At 33.6% G+C, this 21,423-nt stretch overlaps 1 protein-coding gene across 1 annotated transcript in view; it reads right to left on the bottom strand.

Moving 5' to 3' along the window:
• Smp_174230 (hypothetical protein) overlaps positions 1-21,423 on the bottom strand; it is a gene marked incomplete at its 5' end in the record, with an annotated part of 102,641 nt that overhangs the window by 58,046 nt on the left and 23,172 nt on the right. The window contains 9 exons of the mRNA XM_018788847.1: positions 876-1,016; positions 2,354-2,519; positions 3,931-4,194; positions 8,341-8,528; positions 14,451-14,668; positions 16,845-17,160; positions 18,203-18,492; positions 19,221-20,050; positions 20,855-21,213. Coding sequence (XP_018654349.1) covers positions 876-1,016; positions 2,354-2,519; positions 3,931-4,194; positions 8,341-8,528; positions 14,451-14,668; positions 16,845-17,160; positions 18,203-18,492; positions 19,221-20,050; positions 20,855-21,213 — 2,772 coding nt within the window. The remainder of the gene's footprint in view (positions 1-875; positions 1,017-2,353; positions 2,520-3,930; positions 4,195-8,340; positions 8,529-14,450; positions 14,669-16,844; positions 17,161-18,202; positions 18,493-19,220; positions 20,051-20,854; positions 21,214-21,423) is intronic.

Below are 21,423 nucleotides of genomic sequence, written 5' to 3'. Positions count from 1 at the left end.
TAATAATAATAATTATTATTATACAAATTGAAATTTATCGGGATGAATGATTGTAGATTTACTCTTACTATTCAGTGACAATCAGAGGCATCATTCTTCTCTCAGTACCAGGAAACGTTTTCAACAGGGTGTTGTTAAACAGAGTGAGAGACTCCGTAGATGCCCAACGTCGAGACCATCAGGATAGATTCCGTGAGGATCGATAGTGTACACACAAAATCGCAACTGTACAGATTATTGTGGAAAAATCAATTGAATGGAATTCATCACTCTACACCAACTTCATTGACTACGAGAAGGCATTTGATAGCGTAGACAGGAAAATACTACTCAGGCTACTTTGACACTACGGCGTGCCTGAGAAGATAGTCAATATCATAAGGAATTCCTATGATGGATTATATTGCAAATTCTTGCATGGAGGACAGCTGAAGGACTCGTTCGAGGTAAAGGCCGATGTCATGCAAGGTTGCTCACTCTCACCTCTCCTCTTTTTCCTGGTGGTCGATTGGATTGTGAAGACGTGAACATCTGGGGGAGAGCATGGGACATAGTGGACAGCTAGGATGAAGTTGAACGATCTGGACCTCACAGATAATCCGGCTCTTCTATGACACGCGCACCAACAAATGCAGGAGAAGACGATCAGTGTGGTAGCAACCTCAACAGGAGTAGGCCTCAACATACACAAAAGGAAAAGCAAGAATCTCCGATGCAACAGCATACACCAATCAAATCACACTTAATGGAGAGGCTTTGTAGGATATGAAAACCTTCACATATCTGGGCAGCATCATTGATGAAGGCATCGGATCTGATGCAGATCAATGAACGTTTGATCACTGAGTTTCTTGATGAATGTTGTGCTGACTGACCACATTTTCCATCGTAGTTTGGATTGGATTGTGGTAAACGTTGATGTGTTTCTCTGAGATAAGTTGTTATCTCAAACAACAATTGAACACCAACAGTTAGTAAAGCATAAGGGCAACTTTCTCCAGTTGGATTAACTGACGCTGAGATAACAACATGATTATAAAACATACATTGGTTACGTTTGGTGGAGAATAACGCTAAATCTGCCCCAGTTCCTACTGTACCTCTTAAATTAATAAAAAAACTAGAACGTTTCATTTACACTACTTAAACAGACTATTATACGAATTACTCATCTAATTACTCTAATTTTGTAGGTCTTCAAGAATCGAAAATCTCTAAAAGTAAGCACTTTGGAATAATATAAGTATTCTAATTATTCCATTCTGAGTTGATATTCTTTTTGTTTCGAGAAATAACCAAGCGGAGATAGTATTTAAAGTGTTGAAGATATATAAACAGCTATTGTGCTGAGATTAGAAATTTTCATTACGGGAAAAACAAAAGGATAATGCATTTTAGTGTTTCATTTTCATAATTAGGCTTAACAGTTTTAGAATAATAGGCGACATGAATTTATCACACGATATATATGCTCTAACTATGCTTTTGTTCATCAATTTGTAGAAAACAGCAAATATATTTCGGTTATATGTTAAGCGTGTCAATAACGACAATGTTAAAACATGGAAATATCTTTTGTGAATCCAGAAGTAGTTACACTATTGGTGATAAACTTTTCTGTCGGACTTTCATACTTTCAAAACGTTCAATAAAAATTTTTTTAGAAGTGAAATGAGAATGAGACTTTCGTTTTATGACAAGAAACAATTTCGAATTTCAGTTAACAGACTTTACTCATTAAATTATTAAAAAAAACCGGACAGATTTTCAACTGAAGATTGCGGTATTCTTTTAAATCAATGAATGTGAAGATGGTCACAGGGAAAGTCATAATATATTCTCATTACATTGATTAATTTATCTGAATTCACACAATTCGGTAAACTGCATTCGATTCTGCAAAAACAATTGCAATCCAAGTTTAAAGGAATTGAGTTTTTCAGGTTTCTTTTCGTATTTTGAGTGTTTGGCAGAATAGGGTCATTCTGACCTTATTAGACATCCTATACAGCCGAACTTCTGTTCACAAAGACTGTCGTCCCGTTTTACTGCTGTTTCGATAATTGTGAATGCAGTTTTATGAATATTACGTACACTCGACCATTCTGTTTACATCCTATAATAATTTGTTTCTTACGGGGCAAATTAGCTAATTCATTGATTAGTTTATTTTTTACTTACTGGATTGAATAAATCTACAGTCTATCTCATAATAATAACTAACAATTTTGCTCGTAAAGTACGGTTATTTTTTTCAATAGGAAAACTATCTAAGTCAATCTCCTGAAAAGTGGAAATGCACAAAGTAAATTAATATTTCAAAAATTAAACAATAATATATTTTCGAGCATACCATCATCCAAAAAGTTTTGTTCCATTTCAACATTTGATCGATAATTTACGTCTTTGCTTTTATCACTTCCATAAACTTTATCACCAGATGGATCCAAATTTGTAATAATGGATGAATTAGACGAAGACATTAATGACGTAAAATACTGCAACCTATGACCCAATGCCTAAAACATCGACGGAATTAATAAATAATCAATGCTTTAAAGGAGTCTAACTTGTAACCAGATACGAACCCAATATTCTTCCCATATTATTACTGTTTGAATAACTAATAAAAATTTAAAAGTGAAGAACACCTAATTCACCTAAACTTGGATTATTTTACAGATGTCACTTATATTTCACGGCATTGCAGTAATTGCATAGTAGATGGATGCAATTATAAAACATCCAAGTGTTATGAGACATTTACATCTTTATACCGATGAATGTAGGCACAAATGTAGTGTCTATTTGTTCAAGCCAACTATTACTTACATTCAGAAAACAGCTTTCATTAGGGATAATTCGATTTCACTTACACTGTAAACCTTCTTTCAACAAGAACTTATTTATTTCTAGATAACTTAGTGTTTCCCCAATACAAATGACAGCTACAATGCATAATTTCCCTTTACGAAATTTCTCTGAAACTATTAATAGAACACCTTAGACATATTCACAAGCACTATAGCATTATAAGAAAGTAAGTGGATAGATTACTTTATTTTCCGCTTTGCAGAAGCGTGATCTACAATCACTGAGCTTCCATGTGTCGTTACAACCACTCCCTTGAGATTAATAAACATTTTTGATGAGTCACTTCACAAAAGAAATTTCAGGGGGATAACTTATTTCCCGGATTTAGTTATCCAACCACGAAGGTTCAACCATAAAACATGAAATGTTCATTTGACTTAGGCCATATAACTCAAGTAATATCCTCAGGTCAGAAAAAAACAAGTACAGTTAACATCTCTACATGCAGTATATCTATGTTTAATCGTTCACTGAAGCTACTATTTTGATGTCAAGTCGTTTTGACCTTTTCGAGTATTCGCTTGTGAATTTTAAAAAGCTTGTACAGTAACATTACTAAGAGATTCAGAAAACACACTAGTAAACCACAATAAAAGAATCTTTAATGAAAAAAGTAAATTCACTACACGGAAGAGAAAGTATTCCGACTTTGTTTTATTAGTCATTACTTATATTTTTAACTAGTTTTAAGTGATAATGTACGACGTATTATACTACTGGATTTTCACTACAACTCGGTATTTTTATAGACTAACAGGTTTTTGAATCATCGAAGCTTTTATTGTTATTGAGAAAACACTTCCCGAACGACTGGCTTGCTCACAAGATTATAAATACAGGAAAATTGTGAGAAACTCGCATTTGAACATTCCTGTTAAAAAGGACTGATCACCTATCTCGCTCATAAATCATTTAAATAAGACATAGATAATAATTCGCCAGATAGACCGAAAATTAGTTATCTTGTACAGTTTTAAAAGCAGTTTCCTGTTGGTAGTTAAGTCAACTAATAAGAAATGGGCTGCATATAATATGTAGTAGTAACTTATTGCATACCTCACCCCAAGCATAGAATAGGTAACCAGCTACACGTTTGATTTCCGATATATCCACTGGATGATTATTGTTATTAGTATTTTCGTTTGCTTGTGAAGGATTATTGTTGCTATTAGTAGTATTACTACTAATGAATCCAGCGCTCGATCGAAATGAACTGGGTAGATTGAATTTCATCCATCCAGCCCATTCGCCTCGATTACAACGGTGAACTAAAAAGGCACATTCTAGCAGTAGGCAAGCCCGCGCTAGCACTGGAGCATCCTAAAACAGTGGTTTAAAAAAACAAAAGATTGTAAAAGACTATAATTTAGAGCACATGTGAGCCTACCACGTTTAAACGAATCTTCCACAGTAGTTAGGCAGACCGTCTACAGACTTAGAGATGTTATATTCTTCCCCATGAAAACATACTGACCAAGAAATATGATATGATAAGTAAGGAAGATAACATTAAATTGAGCTTAATAATAATAACAGCAAAAATGTTGACCTTAATCAGTATTATCTGTTTAGTACGATATGAAATTCTCAGGATACAATAATTCAAAAAGTTTCTTCTGACCTTATGCTACAAAAAAATTAGATAACTGAATGCATACATACGAAAAATAAGTAAGTAAATTATTTAGGATTGAGTGAAATATTTCTAAGAAAGTAAAAATCTATGCAACTCTAAGTTAGTAACATGATCATGGATATACGTTTTTGATTAAGTAAACTCCTATAACCTGTTCGTCCCATAGTGTATGAGCTAAACATGGTAATGAAGAGCTCTTGTGCTTTTGCTTCGATTTATAATTTTTAAAGCATTCACTTTCCGTTCTACCGAAAGATACTCAAAAGGCTGCGGATCAAGTGAATGGTTCATAACCGGTAAAATACTAGTAGTTTGCAAGAATTCAAATATCTATCCACAACTATATATATGATGACATCAAAGGATTCACCGCATACCATACTAACTGCCTTCAGCACTCTCATCAACATAAGAAAATATTTCCTCAGGATCCCAGGAAAGAATAATAGGTGAAATACAAGAATTTACAAACCTTAATAGTAAATGTCAAGCAATGCCGAAGATATGGAGCCTCTCTATATAATAAGTCATGGAAATCTTTCTTTGATATTGACAAAACATGAGAAGACCAAGGGAGATTACAAGAAAAACTTACACCAAGATATATGACCTTTGACATTATTTTTGGTACAGAATCTTCAATAGCTTAAATTTCGTTGGATCCCAGCAAGACATTTAAGTAATGCGTATGTCTCATGGTAAAGTTAATAGTCATTTATTTAGAAGGAATAAGTGTGAGACTATTGAAAATAGACCACCATTCAATGAACGAAAAGAGCTCATTCATTTCAAGAGGATTCGAAGCAGAAGAAATCGGCGTAAAAACAATGAGATCATACGCATATCTAACAGGTGTTTTTTGTAGATGACTTATCATGAAGAAAAATGAGCAAAGTAAAGAAGGGAAAAGAGCTCCTAAAAACAAATCAGTCTGGGTTAATAAGAAAAGTAGAATACTTTCCTTCAAGCACATGACTGCTCATATCCATTGAAGTAAAAACGTAACTAGTTGATCAACCAGTTCTCAGTGTAATTGCCGCCAAACTTATTTAATAAAAGTGGTTTTGGAACAGAGTCAAAGGTAGAAGTGTAGCCTAGGAACGTAAAAAAGCTTAATTGAGTCACAAATATTCGGCAGAAAATCGTCGCTAATCCGTTTCACACCTGTAATATGTTTGAATGTTTCAATATATTTGGAGAGTTTTTACAAGGCAAGAGTTACTGAGTATATATCAAATTTAGATATTTAATTTTTTTGGTTTATTAGACAACTTAACCTTTGAGCATCGGTGGATTGTTTTTCCCTGTAGTGCCTTAATTTTCCCATCCTAAATCTTTTTCGTTGTGGGGATGTAAGTCGGTCAAATCTTATAAAAATCGTTTTCGTAGGATAACAACATCGAGTCAGGACTAAAGGTTTCAAGTGATAATATCAACTGTCCTCCAAGTTGTCAATGGTTAAATCACATTCTGTCGTACAAAACATGTTTATCATATCTTGGATATGCCATCGAAACACAAATTCCATTTTTTCCTTGCTATTCAGATGAAACCACTATAAAAACACTCGCCTTATCGCGCTTCCTAAGAGACTGATAGAAAACAATTAGGATTCTAGCTACTCCAATATAAAACTCCATTTTTTGAGTCAAAATTTAATATCTTCCCGTTCGGTTTTTATTACTTTAGAAGGGGCCAATTTATTATATACAGCAAATAACACATATGTATAAAACCCAAACTATCTGGCAGTAGAGCTGTTGTTATCGGACTTTTACTGAAACGAAATTTTCCAAAAATATTCAAAAAAACTGTCCAAAGAAATAGTCAAGAGCTACCATGGCTGTAAAAACGTATTTTAGGCAAATAAACTGACTTGTCGACATACAATACTGGTTATCCAAGGGATTTTTTAGTTTATCCTGACTATAGCTTCTACCTTGACGTGGTGGTCGGGCTTGCCTATTGTGATGAATCAAACTAGCCCTATGTGTTCTTCTAGGTCTTACCATGCCAGACAGGTTGGTTGGAGAACGGTGAAACTAAAGGCAGCAACTTAGTGTCCGAGGCCAAAATTGTGCTGCTGACTTTGGGAGCTGTGATAGGAGTTTCCTTCGGACAACCACCATCTGCAGAGGTGCTACCTCCCTTCAGTAGAAGGAACGGGTTAGTAAACGTCGACTCTGATAATGTCACAACTCACATTACCCCATGGATTTCCAACCTCGGAAATAAGACCTTTCGAATTGTAAAGCTAACACATGCGAAACCTTCCATAAAAAGACCATCCTTGATCAGCCTCAAGCAGTCGTCCCTTGGGCCTTTCCATTACACTCCAATGTCACTAAGACCACCACTTATCCGGCTTTCTCTTCAGGTCCCTCACAAAGAAATATCTTCCCATGGTGTGGGTAGCTCGGAGGTGACAACCACACTCATACTTCTAACAGCACCCAAGATCATTTTGTTTACAATCAAACCCCTTCTTCACCTGTTAGTATCTCTCCTATCCCCACAACTAACTGATATAATTAATTTAACAACTATTTTTATTTAGCCTTAAGATTCAGTTATTGTTGTATGAGTCCTTTCAAAGAAATATTCCAGTCACTGTAAGAGCTTTCGCTCATAATTACAATGTATAAATTCATACTTGCTAATTTATCTGAAAAAACTGACTATGAATGGTCCCTGTTAGAATTCATCTACGTACAGAGGCCGCTCAGAAAATACATATCTACACCGTACATTAAAATAGCGATAAAAAAGGTCACTAAAATTTTGATAGTTTCCTTATTTAGAATAATACCTTAAAACTATTTAACCGGTTTATAAATTCGAAGTAAAAGCTTATGTTATTTTGAAGATTTAAATGAGCAGTTTAAAGCAAACATTCATGTTCAAAGCTGCAAGATGTGATATGAAATAAAGGTGAACGATAAACAATCGATAAATTCCGTCAACCAATTGTGAAAGAAAACGAAAAGTTCGATTGATTGGTGCTACAAAAATTGGCCTTGATGAAACATCAATTGCTTCGAAATAGCGTACACACTTTGCTGACGTGTTAAAACCAGAAAGACACCCAATTTCACTGTTTCAAAAGAACCGATATACGAATCTGTACTTGGTTACTAAGTTACCTTGAACTATTACAGTTGTAGACAAAGTTGAGAAACTGTGGTCAAATAATGTGATATTTTTTCCATAAACAGAGTCTTCATAACTAACTCGTTTATTAGTTTTCAGGAAGCAAGTGAAAAAAGGCGAAAAAAACACAAGCGGTTTAGATTTTAAGGACTCATCTGGATTTTTAGAACGATCTGAATAATCTTTTTGAATGCATAATGCGAAGAAAATCTTGTCACGAACTTCTGAGTTCATCACCTTCAGGAACACTACTACAAGTCATTAGACAAACGTTCAGAGACTATTACTGCGTAAATAACTCATCCTGATCCAAAGCTAACGATACGTATTATTTCAGACTTGATGTGAAAATAAGTTGATATTGGTTATCAAATATTTAGTTAATGACTCAGAGGAATATATATTGGTTGATTAATCAAACAACCTATCAATCTCCTAAAGAAATGAGATTGGATAATAGATGCTCCTGTTGCGTTTATCTCCCTCTCAGTCTGATTTATTTTGTCCGTTTCTGTGTTTATTATCTGTACATCTGATCTTTTCAGTCCCGAATACGTCTGTTAGCTGATAATCCAGTCATTCACTAAATCATATCAAGAGCTATCACACACAAAATAGCATATACGTACTTTTGTTAAATTAATATGTACTTAACACGTAACGCTCCAAGATTTACTTACTAAGTCAAACAGAGCTGCAATAAGTTGTGGTTCTGGTATTAAACCTGGTTCACAACAGTCTAACAGGAAAGCAAAATCAAATAGACCTTCTTTCAGCGCTGATAAATTAATCCACCGGTGTTCAATTATCATTTGACCTGTTGACTGATCAGTGGTAGGACATTCTGACTTAGATCGACTAGGATATTCTGAAACGGAGACCAAAATACGCGATTACATGAATATCTATACATAATAGTAATTTATAGGTCAGTGATCACAGTAAAATGGATTGTATAACTACACATAACAGGTAAAAAAATCTGAATTATGCTTAAACAAATTATTTTGTAATGGTAGTCCACTTTGTACAAAACGTAATCAGGTTGATTTCGTAGTTTAACTACAACAATTCCCAGAGCTGTACAGAAATAGAAAACTATATAAAACTACCAACACTCTTCAAAATGCTTTGAGAAGAATAAAGGAGGAGATCTCCCTTGCTCTTACAAAATTGTGTTAACAGATTAGATTGTGCCGATCGCGATACTTTCTTTATTGAAGTCTCCTAGTGAAATCTTGACATATACCAAGGAACAACTAAGTTACACCAAAAGGACCTCATAACAGTCCTATCAAACTCGTGAACCTACAAATGGAATCAGTAATGGCAGAATATGTGATTTGCATCAAACATTTGAGCATTATTAAAACTATCATAATAATTTGAAAATTTTTTAACGTTTGTAGGGAAAAACGCGTAACTTAAGCTAAATCTCACTGTTGTCAGTTAAAAGGAATGCCTAACTATCCATCCAAAGTGAACAAATTTTTTAAACAACCATGTTTAAGATTAGAGGAGGATAGTTTAAGCAGACTTTTGAATTTTCGAGTTTTACATCACGGATTGGAGTAAACTATGACAGTTAATCTATCGCCACATACTCTTCAGTACTAATAATCATGTGCTCACTAGTGACGAATATCGAGAGGTAATTCCAGGAGTTCAAGCTTGTCAGATATGTAGGAGTTATACACCGTACGTAACAGATCGCGGAACAATATCCTAAAGTTATCTAATTCGTAAACACATACCAGCGGATGTTGGCTCAGTGGTCTACAAGTTAGGTGATCACGCTCGAGACAAGAGGTTCTGTATTCGACCCGCGGTACATTTGTGGATGAACACTACTAAATTATTCCATACTGAGACGAAACAGCCTAGTGCTTCCTGGTTTTTAATAAGCTTAATCCATGATGTAAACTATGAAAACCAGATCTAAACTGTTCGAATTTAACATCAGTGACATATATTATCTGTACTCCTTCACTCTGCAAATATCGCACTTTCCACATTTACTCAGATGCATAAACGTCTACACATATTTTGTCTCAACATTTGACTTGAACTACATAACATAAGCGTGATTAGATTTGTGTTGATTATACCAAATATTTTGATTTGTTTCTGTGTGACATTTAAACTTGTTTCAATTTAATTCGATTATTTATTCTCTGAAGAATAGACACCAAGTCTCCAAACATTTGAAAATTCGATTTGTTCTTATATGGGTATCACTGAAGTATGATCATTTTATTATTATGAGCAACCAATAAAATGTTAACTCTTTCTCATACTGAAACTACGCATAATAATATACAGAATAACATTTCGGGACGACTACGAATATACGCTGGTACATTATATAAAACCCACTGAGGCTACTTATTGTCAGATGCGCACACATTTATTATGACGAGTAAGCTATGTTGTGATAGAACACGATAAATTTCTTTTCATGATAATTTAAGTGAACAGCGATTGAGTTCCATTTAGACTGAGATTCATTTCAAGTTATCCTTTGAAATAATATCCTTAAGACTTAAGGTAAAACTGATCAGGGAAGACAGTTTGTAACAAATTTCAGTCAGAATAATCTGAAGAATTTTGATAAGTCTCATAGAAATAAGTTGTGATATTTCAGATCCCTTGAATTAATACATTTTCGCTTTAAACCCATCTTCACTTATAACTTAAATTACTTACTTTGCGATGTTTTGAGTCAAATAGTAATAAGGTTTATCAACTAATCGTTAGCCACTTAAGTCCGAAAGTGAGTTGCTAGATGTCCCACAACTTTTCAGATTCCTTATCATTCCAAATCTTAATCTGAGAAGCATTTATAATCACTGAAAAAATAAGGAATATTTTTTTGAGCTTCAAGGACAAGTGTACCTCACATTGCTTCTTTTCTTTTCTTTTCTGTAACTCGGTTAGGAGTACTAGACAATTAACTAGAATCGAGAGATACTCTCAGAGGATATAAATGATTTTATACAACATTGCTTAAAGTCCCTGAAATGAGATTGATATTAAGTTCTGGTTCAAAATTTCATGTAGTCAGGACATTGTTTCATTAAAATTATATTCAATTAGTTAAAAAAAAGAAACTGAAATATGTGTCTGGTGGGAAAATCAAATTAGATGAGATTTACCATTTTGTTAAATAAGTTTACCCTTCATTATTCATAGGACAATCTCTAAGAATGGATTAAATCTCCTCTTCATTTAACAACTACAGCCCTCAACATTAGTAGACATGATTAGACTGAACATTAGAGACGAACGTGATCAATTAATTTTTCAGGCAAAAATAATGTAAAATTAAAAGGAAATTAAAACGCACATATGTTAACATAATTTATGAATTCCTCAGGATAATTTAAAAGCTTTTAACATTTAGACTATTTGCATAAGTAATCAACATCAGTACTACAAAGTATCCTATTTCTTGGAACCGAATTCCTAACCAGAAACACTAACTACCGATCATAGCTCCCAACTATGACACTTTTTCGTCTACTGTATTAAATGATTGAACCTGCAAAGATTCGTCAGTCATATCAAAACCGTTTGAAAATTCCCAGTATATTAAACACTAAAAAATGAACGAAAGAAATTTATTTTAAATTCCCTTCAGGTTCTACAGTTAGTTATATATCCAAATTAGGGTAAAAGAAATAATAACACAATTACAAATTCGACTAAATGTTTAGTAGATGACAATGTTGTCTATAAAGTTGCATGAATCCAGTAAAACAATAATAAGTACAAAGATATAAAAAAATACCGAAGATGACGAAAGGCTGTATGTAAATTAGTCAAATTAGGTCATTCTATAATTAAAGTTACTGCTGATTTATTCCTTGAACATCACTATTACTCTCCCAAACACGATTAATTTAATCAGCGCTTACTCTAACTTCATAATTTTTTCATTAATTCATACAATTTTATACACGATATAGCCATCCACTAAACATTTGGTCGAATTTGTAATTGCATTTCTATTTCTCTTATCCTATAGGACCCATATTTATTCTGATCATTGGTCCTATAATTTTAATTAACGTATAAGTTTATTCAAGCTAACAGTGAATACCAGTTATCTCAATGTACGCAATTTTTATTGAGATAATAAACTGAAGAATGTTAGACTACCATTGAAAACCTGGAAGCACTGGACGTCCATTTAGTCCTAGTATGAAACTTTTCAGCAGTGCACACCCATGATGCCGCAAGCGCGACTTGAACTCAGGACCTTCGGTCTTGCACGAATGCTTAACCTCTTCCAGGTTTTTAATCGTGGTCTAACATTGATTGGTTCACGATCTCACCAATCGCTACAACCCTATACTGATAACTATCAAGTGCTCATTAGTGATTAGCCTCAATAAGTGATTCTCAAAGTTCTAGTGAGAAGCCGAGATCAGTGGGGTTTAAACGTGTCGGTGTCAGGCTGTTACCTGCCGAGGACAATAGGAGATGGTCGCACAATACCGTGAATTTATCGAAGCTAGACATTAACGCAATCGGATGCCGGTTCAGTGGTTTAGATGTTAAACGTTCGTACGAGACATAAGAACTATTTTTTAGATTGCCAATTGCAATGTATAGTGAAGTTTAGAGCTTGGAGAGAATTCATATCAAAAGCTTATCCACCCCAATTCCCTATTTTCTTTATTATTATTCCTCTCACGACTAAATACAGCTTTCTGATTGGTTGACAATCGATTCAAGGTCAGCCGTAAAGCTTACTCCTATCATACAGTCTTGCTGGCGAAATGAATTTTGTTTGTTCCATGATTCGTTTAATATCTGTTATGTGTTGTGGGTGTGTTTATATATATATATTCACTGTTAGCGAAATACTGTACTCGCTGTAGCGGAAATGAATCGATGAGCATACATATATGTGATGGGAAAAATATAGCAATTGGAAGATTAGAAAGCTGCCAAAACCAAGGTTAAGGAATAAAAACACTACATATTAATATAGAGATAATTAATATCCTAAAGATTTCATCACAAACCTTGTAGAAGTAGTTTGTATCATTTTTAGTCTATCCAATTCAATGTATAGTATGTATATGAATCATTATTTTCTATCTTTTCTGCATCGTTGGTTGCCACTACTTGTTAGCTTTTTCATTTGTAGTTTAACGGGTTCTAATTCAACAATTTAATACTCTAATGTAAGGTAAATATGATCTTCCTAAAAATCAGCTAGTAAAGTGCTTCATAGATGTTTTCGTCGGTGATACCGCTATAGTGAAAACATTCTTCTACTCAAGATCGTGTCAAACTGTTGAGTGTCTAGTCAGAAAGGATAGTTGTGGCTTCTATCAAACTACGTTGGCCAGCTTACCATCGTTCCTTATCCCTTTTATCTATCCCAACGCTCTTGATTCTGCTACTCTTAAGGAGTTTGGTAAATATCACTTTGTATTAGTGAACTATGAAGCGATTTTGAAGCCTATCATATTTTAATATACAGTCAGCCGATAACCAATAAAGTCATCAAAACAAAAACAGTTCCAGATCTCAGTAGAGGTAACAAGACAACTTACATGATATAGACAAACAAAACTAAGGCTGAGATAATTAAACTATTGGTAATAGGTTTAACATGAAAAAAAAACAACAACAGAAAAATGTTTGTTTTAATAGTGCTATTTACCAAATAATAATATTAAAAGGTTTGCAATAAAAACACTTTGAAATTTATCCTAGTCGTAAAAATCATAATTTTGTTAAATTTTCTTTGTCCCACGTATTAATATTTTGTTTTATACGACTGTTGGCAATAGATTTATCCTACATCATATTTTATACAAAATTTACTTACCATTTGTCTCAAACAGATACGTGTTGAGACGAGCTTTGAAATTAATTGCTAAAAGTTCACTAATAACAAGAATATAGCTCCTTTTCAAACACTAAAGGTCTATGAAAACAATATTTACATTGAGCACATTTCTAAAAACCAGCTTACTATGGATAGTCAGTGCATGGATGCTTAACAAGTGATTGTTGTCTATTGTAATCAATCAATAACAAACAAAATCCACTACTATGTGCAATATGGAAACCATTTACAAATTATTTTGTTACAATTTCAAAAATAAGTTTGTAAATCCGTATACCTTGTCATTAAAAAATCTGCTCTCTGAGAAACGCATAACACTTAAATATTATCTGAGTCGTGTAACTTCTGAAAGATATAAAGAGTCGCTTCTCAGTCATTAATGTTGACATATAATTTCAAGTAATTGCATGATAAACTTCATACCAGATTTTTTTGATTTTGCCTATCAATGGATCTCAGGAGTCATATTTAGTCATTTCCTCGGCTCATCAGATGCACATAATTGCATCTCGTTTTAATATTCTTACTGAGACTTAAACTCAGTATCAATAGTTACAAATGCCAACGTATTATTCACAAAGTTACTGAGCCCCGATAGACATTATACTTTCATGGAGCATGGAATTCACTGGCTTCCAGACTTAGTGGTATTCCACTGTAGAACTAGAATTCTATGTCCTAGCTGGATGTCTTGAATTCCACCAGTGATCAAATTCCAAGAAATTAAATAAAAGGTGTAAATATATGCGTTATCAATGTTTCCGCTTAGCCAAAATAATGTTGATAGAAATTAAAGAAAACTCAATTCTGAACCTCAGCAATGGGAAAACGCAAACGTTACATAGTTCAACGATTATACATTTTAAGGTAAAATCTTAGAGGGAAAGATATAAAACAAATGATGACTGTTTGATAAATTACCATTTTCAAATGACGCTGCTATTGTCGATGAACTTCCGTTACTATGTATTCTCACATTTCTTCCAGCAGTCGACGGTCTACTTAACAAATTGTACCATGAACTTTCCCTGTGACCACTTGAATAGCTTTCTGTTTCTGTCAAAGGATCAATAAATACGTTGAAAGTCGAACGCCTTTTGTCATGACGAGGCACAAGCCACATAGAGTTTCTTGCTGACCTTTAAGAAAAAAACAAAAACTGTCTTAGGAAACTATTACGCATTCGAGTTATGTAGTTACAAATTCGTAAATGCCCTATCATGGTAGACAGTATAAGGCATGTACGTAAAATTTTCGTTTGAACTAATCACTGTTGTACATTGGTAAGAGTGCATTTCATATCAGCTACCCCTTTAATACCTAGTAAAAGTGTGACTACATAGGATGTACTCAGAAAAACCTATTCGCGAATATGTTTCTGCACTGTTTGGAAGTAACTAAATCTACAACTAGAAGTGTACTTTATCATGTGCCAAATAGTGAATATATCAGAAAAATGAAACTTTATTGACATTCAATAATTTACTAGACGATAGAAGATTATGCTCCTTTTAAGTAAAGAAAGTCGTCAGGATCAACTCAACGAACCAAAACTGTCTGAAAAGGTTACATACATCCTCTTTATCCCTTGTCGGTTGAATCTCGAGTCTTTGAACCTTTATGAACTTTGTTTCTGATAAAAATCAAGTTATAATAAGTTATAACAATATTCAATAGATTGACAACTTATTAGTCATGTAGAAATAGTCTTACGAATGATAATTTTCAACACTTTTAAGGTGGAAAACCGGCTAGTGTTTTGACAGATTTTCATTACTTCTTACCACAAGAAAGATTTCATCAGTTGTTATCGTAGAAAAATGTGAACTTTCAAGTTTATTTATGGCAATAAGGTTATATGATTTTATAATATATAATACAACAGGTATCTTTGGATTAATAATAGTAATAATAATAAACAACCTACGAAAGTTTCGGACAAACTATTATTCGCAAACTTTGTTGAACTTATAAAAGTGACTTTAATTACACTGGTAAACAAGAGTTTAAGTATCTGTGAACGACTGAAGTTGACAATGAAACTAACCTTAAACACCATCATGAGAGCCCACGAGCAAACAGATATTGTCTACGATAAATCAGCCTTTTATCATGGATAAAATTTCAACAACTCTTTGGATAATTTTGATTTCTGATTAAACCTACATAAATGTTTTATGAATTTCAGTTCCCTAATTGAGTGAACTGATTGGTTTTTTGTATTTTAGCAAAAGATTTGAATATGTCAACTGAAATTGATTATGTAAGCTCTCTTATTAGATGGAAATTTAGTTTTAATCTTTCGATACTTGGTACTATTGAACATTACCGACTAATAAGCAGTAACGTAAATTTTACAACTGATTCTATCAGCATTATTCATTATAAAAATTACCTGGTGAAAGTTCCATCACTAAGAGAACTATTTGGGTTATCCTCAACTGGCGATGTTTTACAAAACACCTTTTCTCTCATAGATACCGATCTTCCTTTAAGTATGATCATTAACGTTTCGCTAACAGGTTTTCACAGGAGAGTGAACATTTATAAAATCAAAAATTGGTACAATAAAGACGTATACATTATCTCCCATAATTGAGAACACAAATAACTAAGTCATTTGTTGATGGGATATTTTTCAAATATCGTTGAATCAGTAAAAAGAAATATTAAAACTAGAAAACGAAAAATAGTAAAGAACGTATGCAATAAACAAAATGATAACTTTCATTTCTCGTATTCAATACTGGCGAGGAAAGATTATTTCGGTTCCTATCAGTTGTAAGTTGAAAAAAATTAACATGAGTTTTTTTAATAAATACCACTGAAGTCAGGAAGACGAGACAACAAAAAACAGATTTGCATTTCAGTTTATGATTGTAAAAGTGAGGGAGAAAGATTGGCTATGAAATAATGAGAATTCGCAGACCGAAACTACATTTTCGAACTCTGTTTAATTGTTCATTTGTTTACAAGGTTATTCCACAGGACCATGAGAATTATAAACCGCTTTGAATTTATTGTGCTCCACAAATCACTTGTTGATTTACATTTATGGCGTACTCGTTGTTTATTTACAAGCAAAACTATTTTTGGAATAATTGATTTTGCGCAGAGAACGAACCTAAATAATCATTATAGCATCTACCTGACGAACCACAAATGCATTCAACTATGTACAATGATCAATAACAGTATGACCTAATTAATCAGTATGTTTAGCGTTTACACGAAGGATCTCAAGCTGATAATTGCGCAATCAGATCATTCCTTCTTGAGCAATAGTACTTTTAAGAAAAAAGTTAATACACTTACATTCTCGGCAATGGAGTTGAAGGTTTAGGGGTAGTAACCTCACATATTTTTTGCACTGGACACAGTAGAGCAACTAACATGTTTTTTCGAAATGTACTGCCGTGAATTTCGCGAATATATGTGAATAATTGTCGTATGTCAGAAAATAGAGAAACATTCTCTTGACTGCTTAGTTCACGTCTGCACCTGACTAAGCGCCGGACAAACGGGCCGAACAAATAAGATACAATCAAACCTTCAGCTCCACGTGTATCTTGACCAGTATCATTCTCCCCAAAACTATTTCCATAATTTAAATAAGATTTTCTGTTTTGATCTGTGTAAAAAATAAAAAGTACGGATAACAACTAACAATTTACCGAATATACCATAACTTTTAAATTGCCCATGTATTCAAGGTTAGTTTATTTGATTATCATCTGCAATTAAATATGCTTATCATAGCAAAACAATAGGAAACTGAACATAATAGGAATCTTTAACGACTGTTAAACGGAGAGTACATATGAAGAATATTTGATTGTAAAATAACATCAAATAGATCTTGTTCGAAAGAAACAAATGGATGTGATTATCAACAACGCACGCAGTGTAACCTTTTGTAAACTGGGAAAAGGTGTGGACGCTTCCGAAGAAAAATCAGCAATTTCTCAACTGAATAATTAGATCTGAGATATGACAATATTGATATAAAATGTAACTTTATACTGAACCAACTATTAAGGCTCTACGTGTTGTTCAAGGCTAACGTGATTTATTTCTGTCTATAATGATCGCGTGGGTAGATGAATCGGCTATTTACAAGAAACTGAAGCCATGTCAATAGTCTGGTAGCTTTTCTTAGATAGCGAAGTATTAAATATAAAACTCAGATCAAAAATTTCAATTGGCTTCACTCATCGTCTATTGTCCAGTGCCGGTGACTGTCCATTACATGTTTTAATTTGAAAATGATCATAACTTTTTACGTCTTTTCTTATATAGCAATATACTAGTGTAACATTTTCATAGTACTTAAGACATTTAAACAATTTTTCTATTATTCAATAAAATAATATATCAGAAAGGGTTTTTATAGGTATTATAGTAATTTTAATAGTTCAGATAATGAGTCAATTGGAGCTAGACTACCATGAAAAACCTGGAAGTACTAGCCGGCCGTTTCGTCCGGTTGTGGGACTCCTCAGCAGTGCGCATCCACGATCCCGCCTCGTGAGATTCGAAAATAATATACGTTGCCATTTCGAATTTCAGTCCACTATTTGATCATCAAAAGGACAAATACCCGAATTTTTCAGCCAAAACTTTAACTAAATTTGTCATTATAACAAAAGAAAACTGGGAACAAAATGATTCACCTGAATGTTCATAACAACGTGTAACTGGATCTAAACAAAACCCAGTGAACGAATGAAGTATTTCAACTAAATCGGCAACAGTACTTGAAGATACAATTCGTATTATCAGGCGTTTAAACAAATTAGGATTTAATTGGTGTAGATAAATAAGACAGTCATGTGTAAGTGATCGAAAATGGTTGTTTGGATCTACAGAGTTTTCTTGCTCCTCTTGTTGATGGTGATAATGGTGATTCATGAAATTCGGTGAATTACTGTGCCCATGTCTACATCCAACTGAACGAATAATTCTAAAGTACAACAAAATACATGAAAGTTCAGTTTACATACACGAAAACAGTCAAATAAAACTGCGTCAATAATGGAAAACAATCAAGCATTATGATTCTGTGGTAAAACTCCAACAAGTACTATACGGATAAAAATCAAATAGTATCATCGATAATTTTCAACTCCAAGGGCTATTTTCATATATAAACCACACAAAAATCTGTGGTAAATGTATAAAATACTGATATCTAGGCTGTATAGTGAATGAATACAGAGAGATAGTCTATTTCTGCCCATTCTAACCAACGTATCGGAGTACTCTTTTTTTCTTCTGTAGGAATTGATGAGTCCAACAAATATCGAATATTGATAATGTGATTCCGTTTGGCTTGCCAGAAATATTTAATGTCTGCTCTAATGAACACTTATAAAAGTTGGAGTGGCAAATTTTTCACTCTCAATAAAAATATTTGGTTTGTTTAAACAGTGAACATTGAATACTTGTCCTATACATCTTGGTACTCGTCGTAATGTGTGTCTGTGAATCTAGAGATGGTCACTTTTTTCTAAGTTGCTTATACAGACAGGAATGAACGCTTAAAGGAGTAAAGAGATACTTTTATAGCATCATTCGCGACGTTTTCAACTGGCATACGCGTGTATATATTCGGGCGGTATGCACATTGGACTTTGTCAAAAAGTTTAAATGAAGGTAAAATATTTACAGTAATAAATGCATCAAGTTTACCTTATCAACATCTCAGCTGCTAAAGTAAAATGTGTACGGATCAGATGATTAGAAATATCACAGCTCACTACTTGCTTCTGTTGAACACGAGACTTCGGTCGATATGCACTTTTAGACATAAATTTTTCGTTATTACGCAGCCTAGGTTGAATATTTCCTGACGATTTTATCCGTGGGGTTGAACAAGGATCTTTTTCGAGATCTATGGATGATTGAGGACTCCCGAGTGGACTGAAATCTTTTGCGCAAACAGAAGACGTAATGCCGTCCTCGCTTATTAGTGATTCGTTATCAGCTCTACTAGAAAATTGCCTTTTTGATACTAAATCACCGTCCCCGTCGTCCCCATTTTCACTTTCATGAGACTCGCTGCAAATCCCAACAGAAACTCTAGAGGAACTTAAGTTTGAGGAAGAAAATCCCACAGTTGAATCATGTAGTCTAACTTTACTGCCTGAATGTAAATTTGAGCTATCATATCCACCTCGGTTGTTGAAATTTGAGTTAGTATGGCTTTCTCTTGCCACAAGTTTATTGAGAATAGGTGTCTTAAAGGATTTCGAACACTTATTTCTCTCATAATGATTGTTTTTTCGGAATCGTCTGAGATGGCCGGGTTTTTCAAAAGAAACATTTTTTAACGAGCAGGCTCCGGGCTTCATGTCGAAGATTCCCAAATCAAATAAAACACTCAAACAGCTAACCAAGTTGAAACAAACACGACTCGATGTGTGCACTGTGCTACACCAATAAAGACTTCTCAAAATAACAGAATAATCTAAATGACCATTAGGTGTAATATAGTATGCAGCTCCTGGGACTTCATCGACCTACAAATTGAATAAAAATAATAACCAGATGCTCAAGAGCCATTAAACTATTAATGATGGCTTAAAAAGTAAATGTGTTTTAAAATCCTCAAAACAGGCCCAGTAAGTTATGCTTTCCGAAGTTCGAGTTATTTATTTTCTGTAGAATCTCAAAAGGAAATCGGTAAGACACTTGTTTACGTTCTTCAAATTACATATGTCTTTACAACTTTAACCTTCCTAGTATCTCAGCCTTATATCCATGAACAGAGAATAGTCCATGTCAAAAATTATTTCTTGCTTAATGAGCAACGTTCGCAAGCAAGTGTGGTATTACGTAACATTGAAAATTTTCAGACTTATGTGCCTGTAACAATTAACTATAAAAATATTTCAGCTGCTTTCCCTATCTATCATCAATATGTAATTCAGTGCTAGTATTATTTACTTATTTGAATAATTGACTTCATTATTTTGCTTATAAAAGTATAAAAATATATAGATAAGATTGTTAATGGTTAGGATGTAAGAGCAGATTTATCTGGTAACAAGTGATTTTTTCATAAGATGATTGTTTATAATAAATCAGAGCAGCAATTTGCAGTAGTTCTATTAAAATTCCAACAATTAATAATTCCATATCAGTCTATGTAGTAGTTTTAGTAAATTTGTAATAAAATTATTTCTTTAAGAAATTCAATTCATTCATCATTGATGTAAACCAGTTTCTTTAAATTTGACTTCAGCTTTATTTATCAATTGTCAAAGATATTTACATTTATGAAATAAAGAAGCTGAAAATAGGCATGTAAAATTTAAAATTACCTTCTCTGAGCTATGATATATTATATCTGAATCAGTGAGACTGCGAGGAAGTGTCTTAGCAAATAACTGTTCATCATTTGAAACCGTATCTGTGTTATCAACTGGTTTATTAGCCACTGCTATTGAAGGTGTACAAGGTGACAAACCAAGTTTAAGTCCAATATGAAGGGAAGAAGCATTGGACGAAACAGGTGGATCACGTTTGTTAGCTTCAGAATCGTTACTTGTTGTGTCGAAACCTTGAGACGGTTTTTCATTTGGCGGTAGCCGTCGATTTTCCCCTCCTGTTTGAACCGATCGTTTTGTCTGTGGATAGAAGACTTGTTTTTCCCCTGTCATTACTGATGGCTGATCACATTCTACAGCAACAAAGAAAATCAACAAGAAGTTATTTTTATAAAAAGTACTTATTTTGGGAGAATTGAAAACATTTTGTGATTTTTTACCGCTAGAACTCGCAAGCAAAAAAAATTGAAACAATATTTGCACCTCAGTAACGGTTAATCTTACAAATGGAAATACGAGGTTTGAATGATGAATTGCACACTTAAACTACAGTCAGTAAGAAT

The sequence above is a fragment of the Schistosoma mansoni genome, chromosome W, assembly GCF_000237925.1.
Source record: "Schistosoma mansoni strain Puerto Rico chromosome W, complete genome".
Taxonomy (NCBI): domain Eukaryota; kingdom Metazoa; phylum Platyhelminthes; class Trematoda; order Strigeidida; family Schistosomatidae; genus Schistosoma; species Schistosoma mansoni.
The sequence above is the reverse complement of the archived record's forward strand: the minus strand, read 5'-3'. Positions and strand labels throughout refer to the sequence as shown.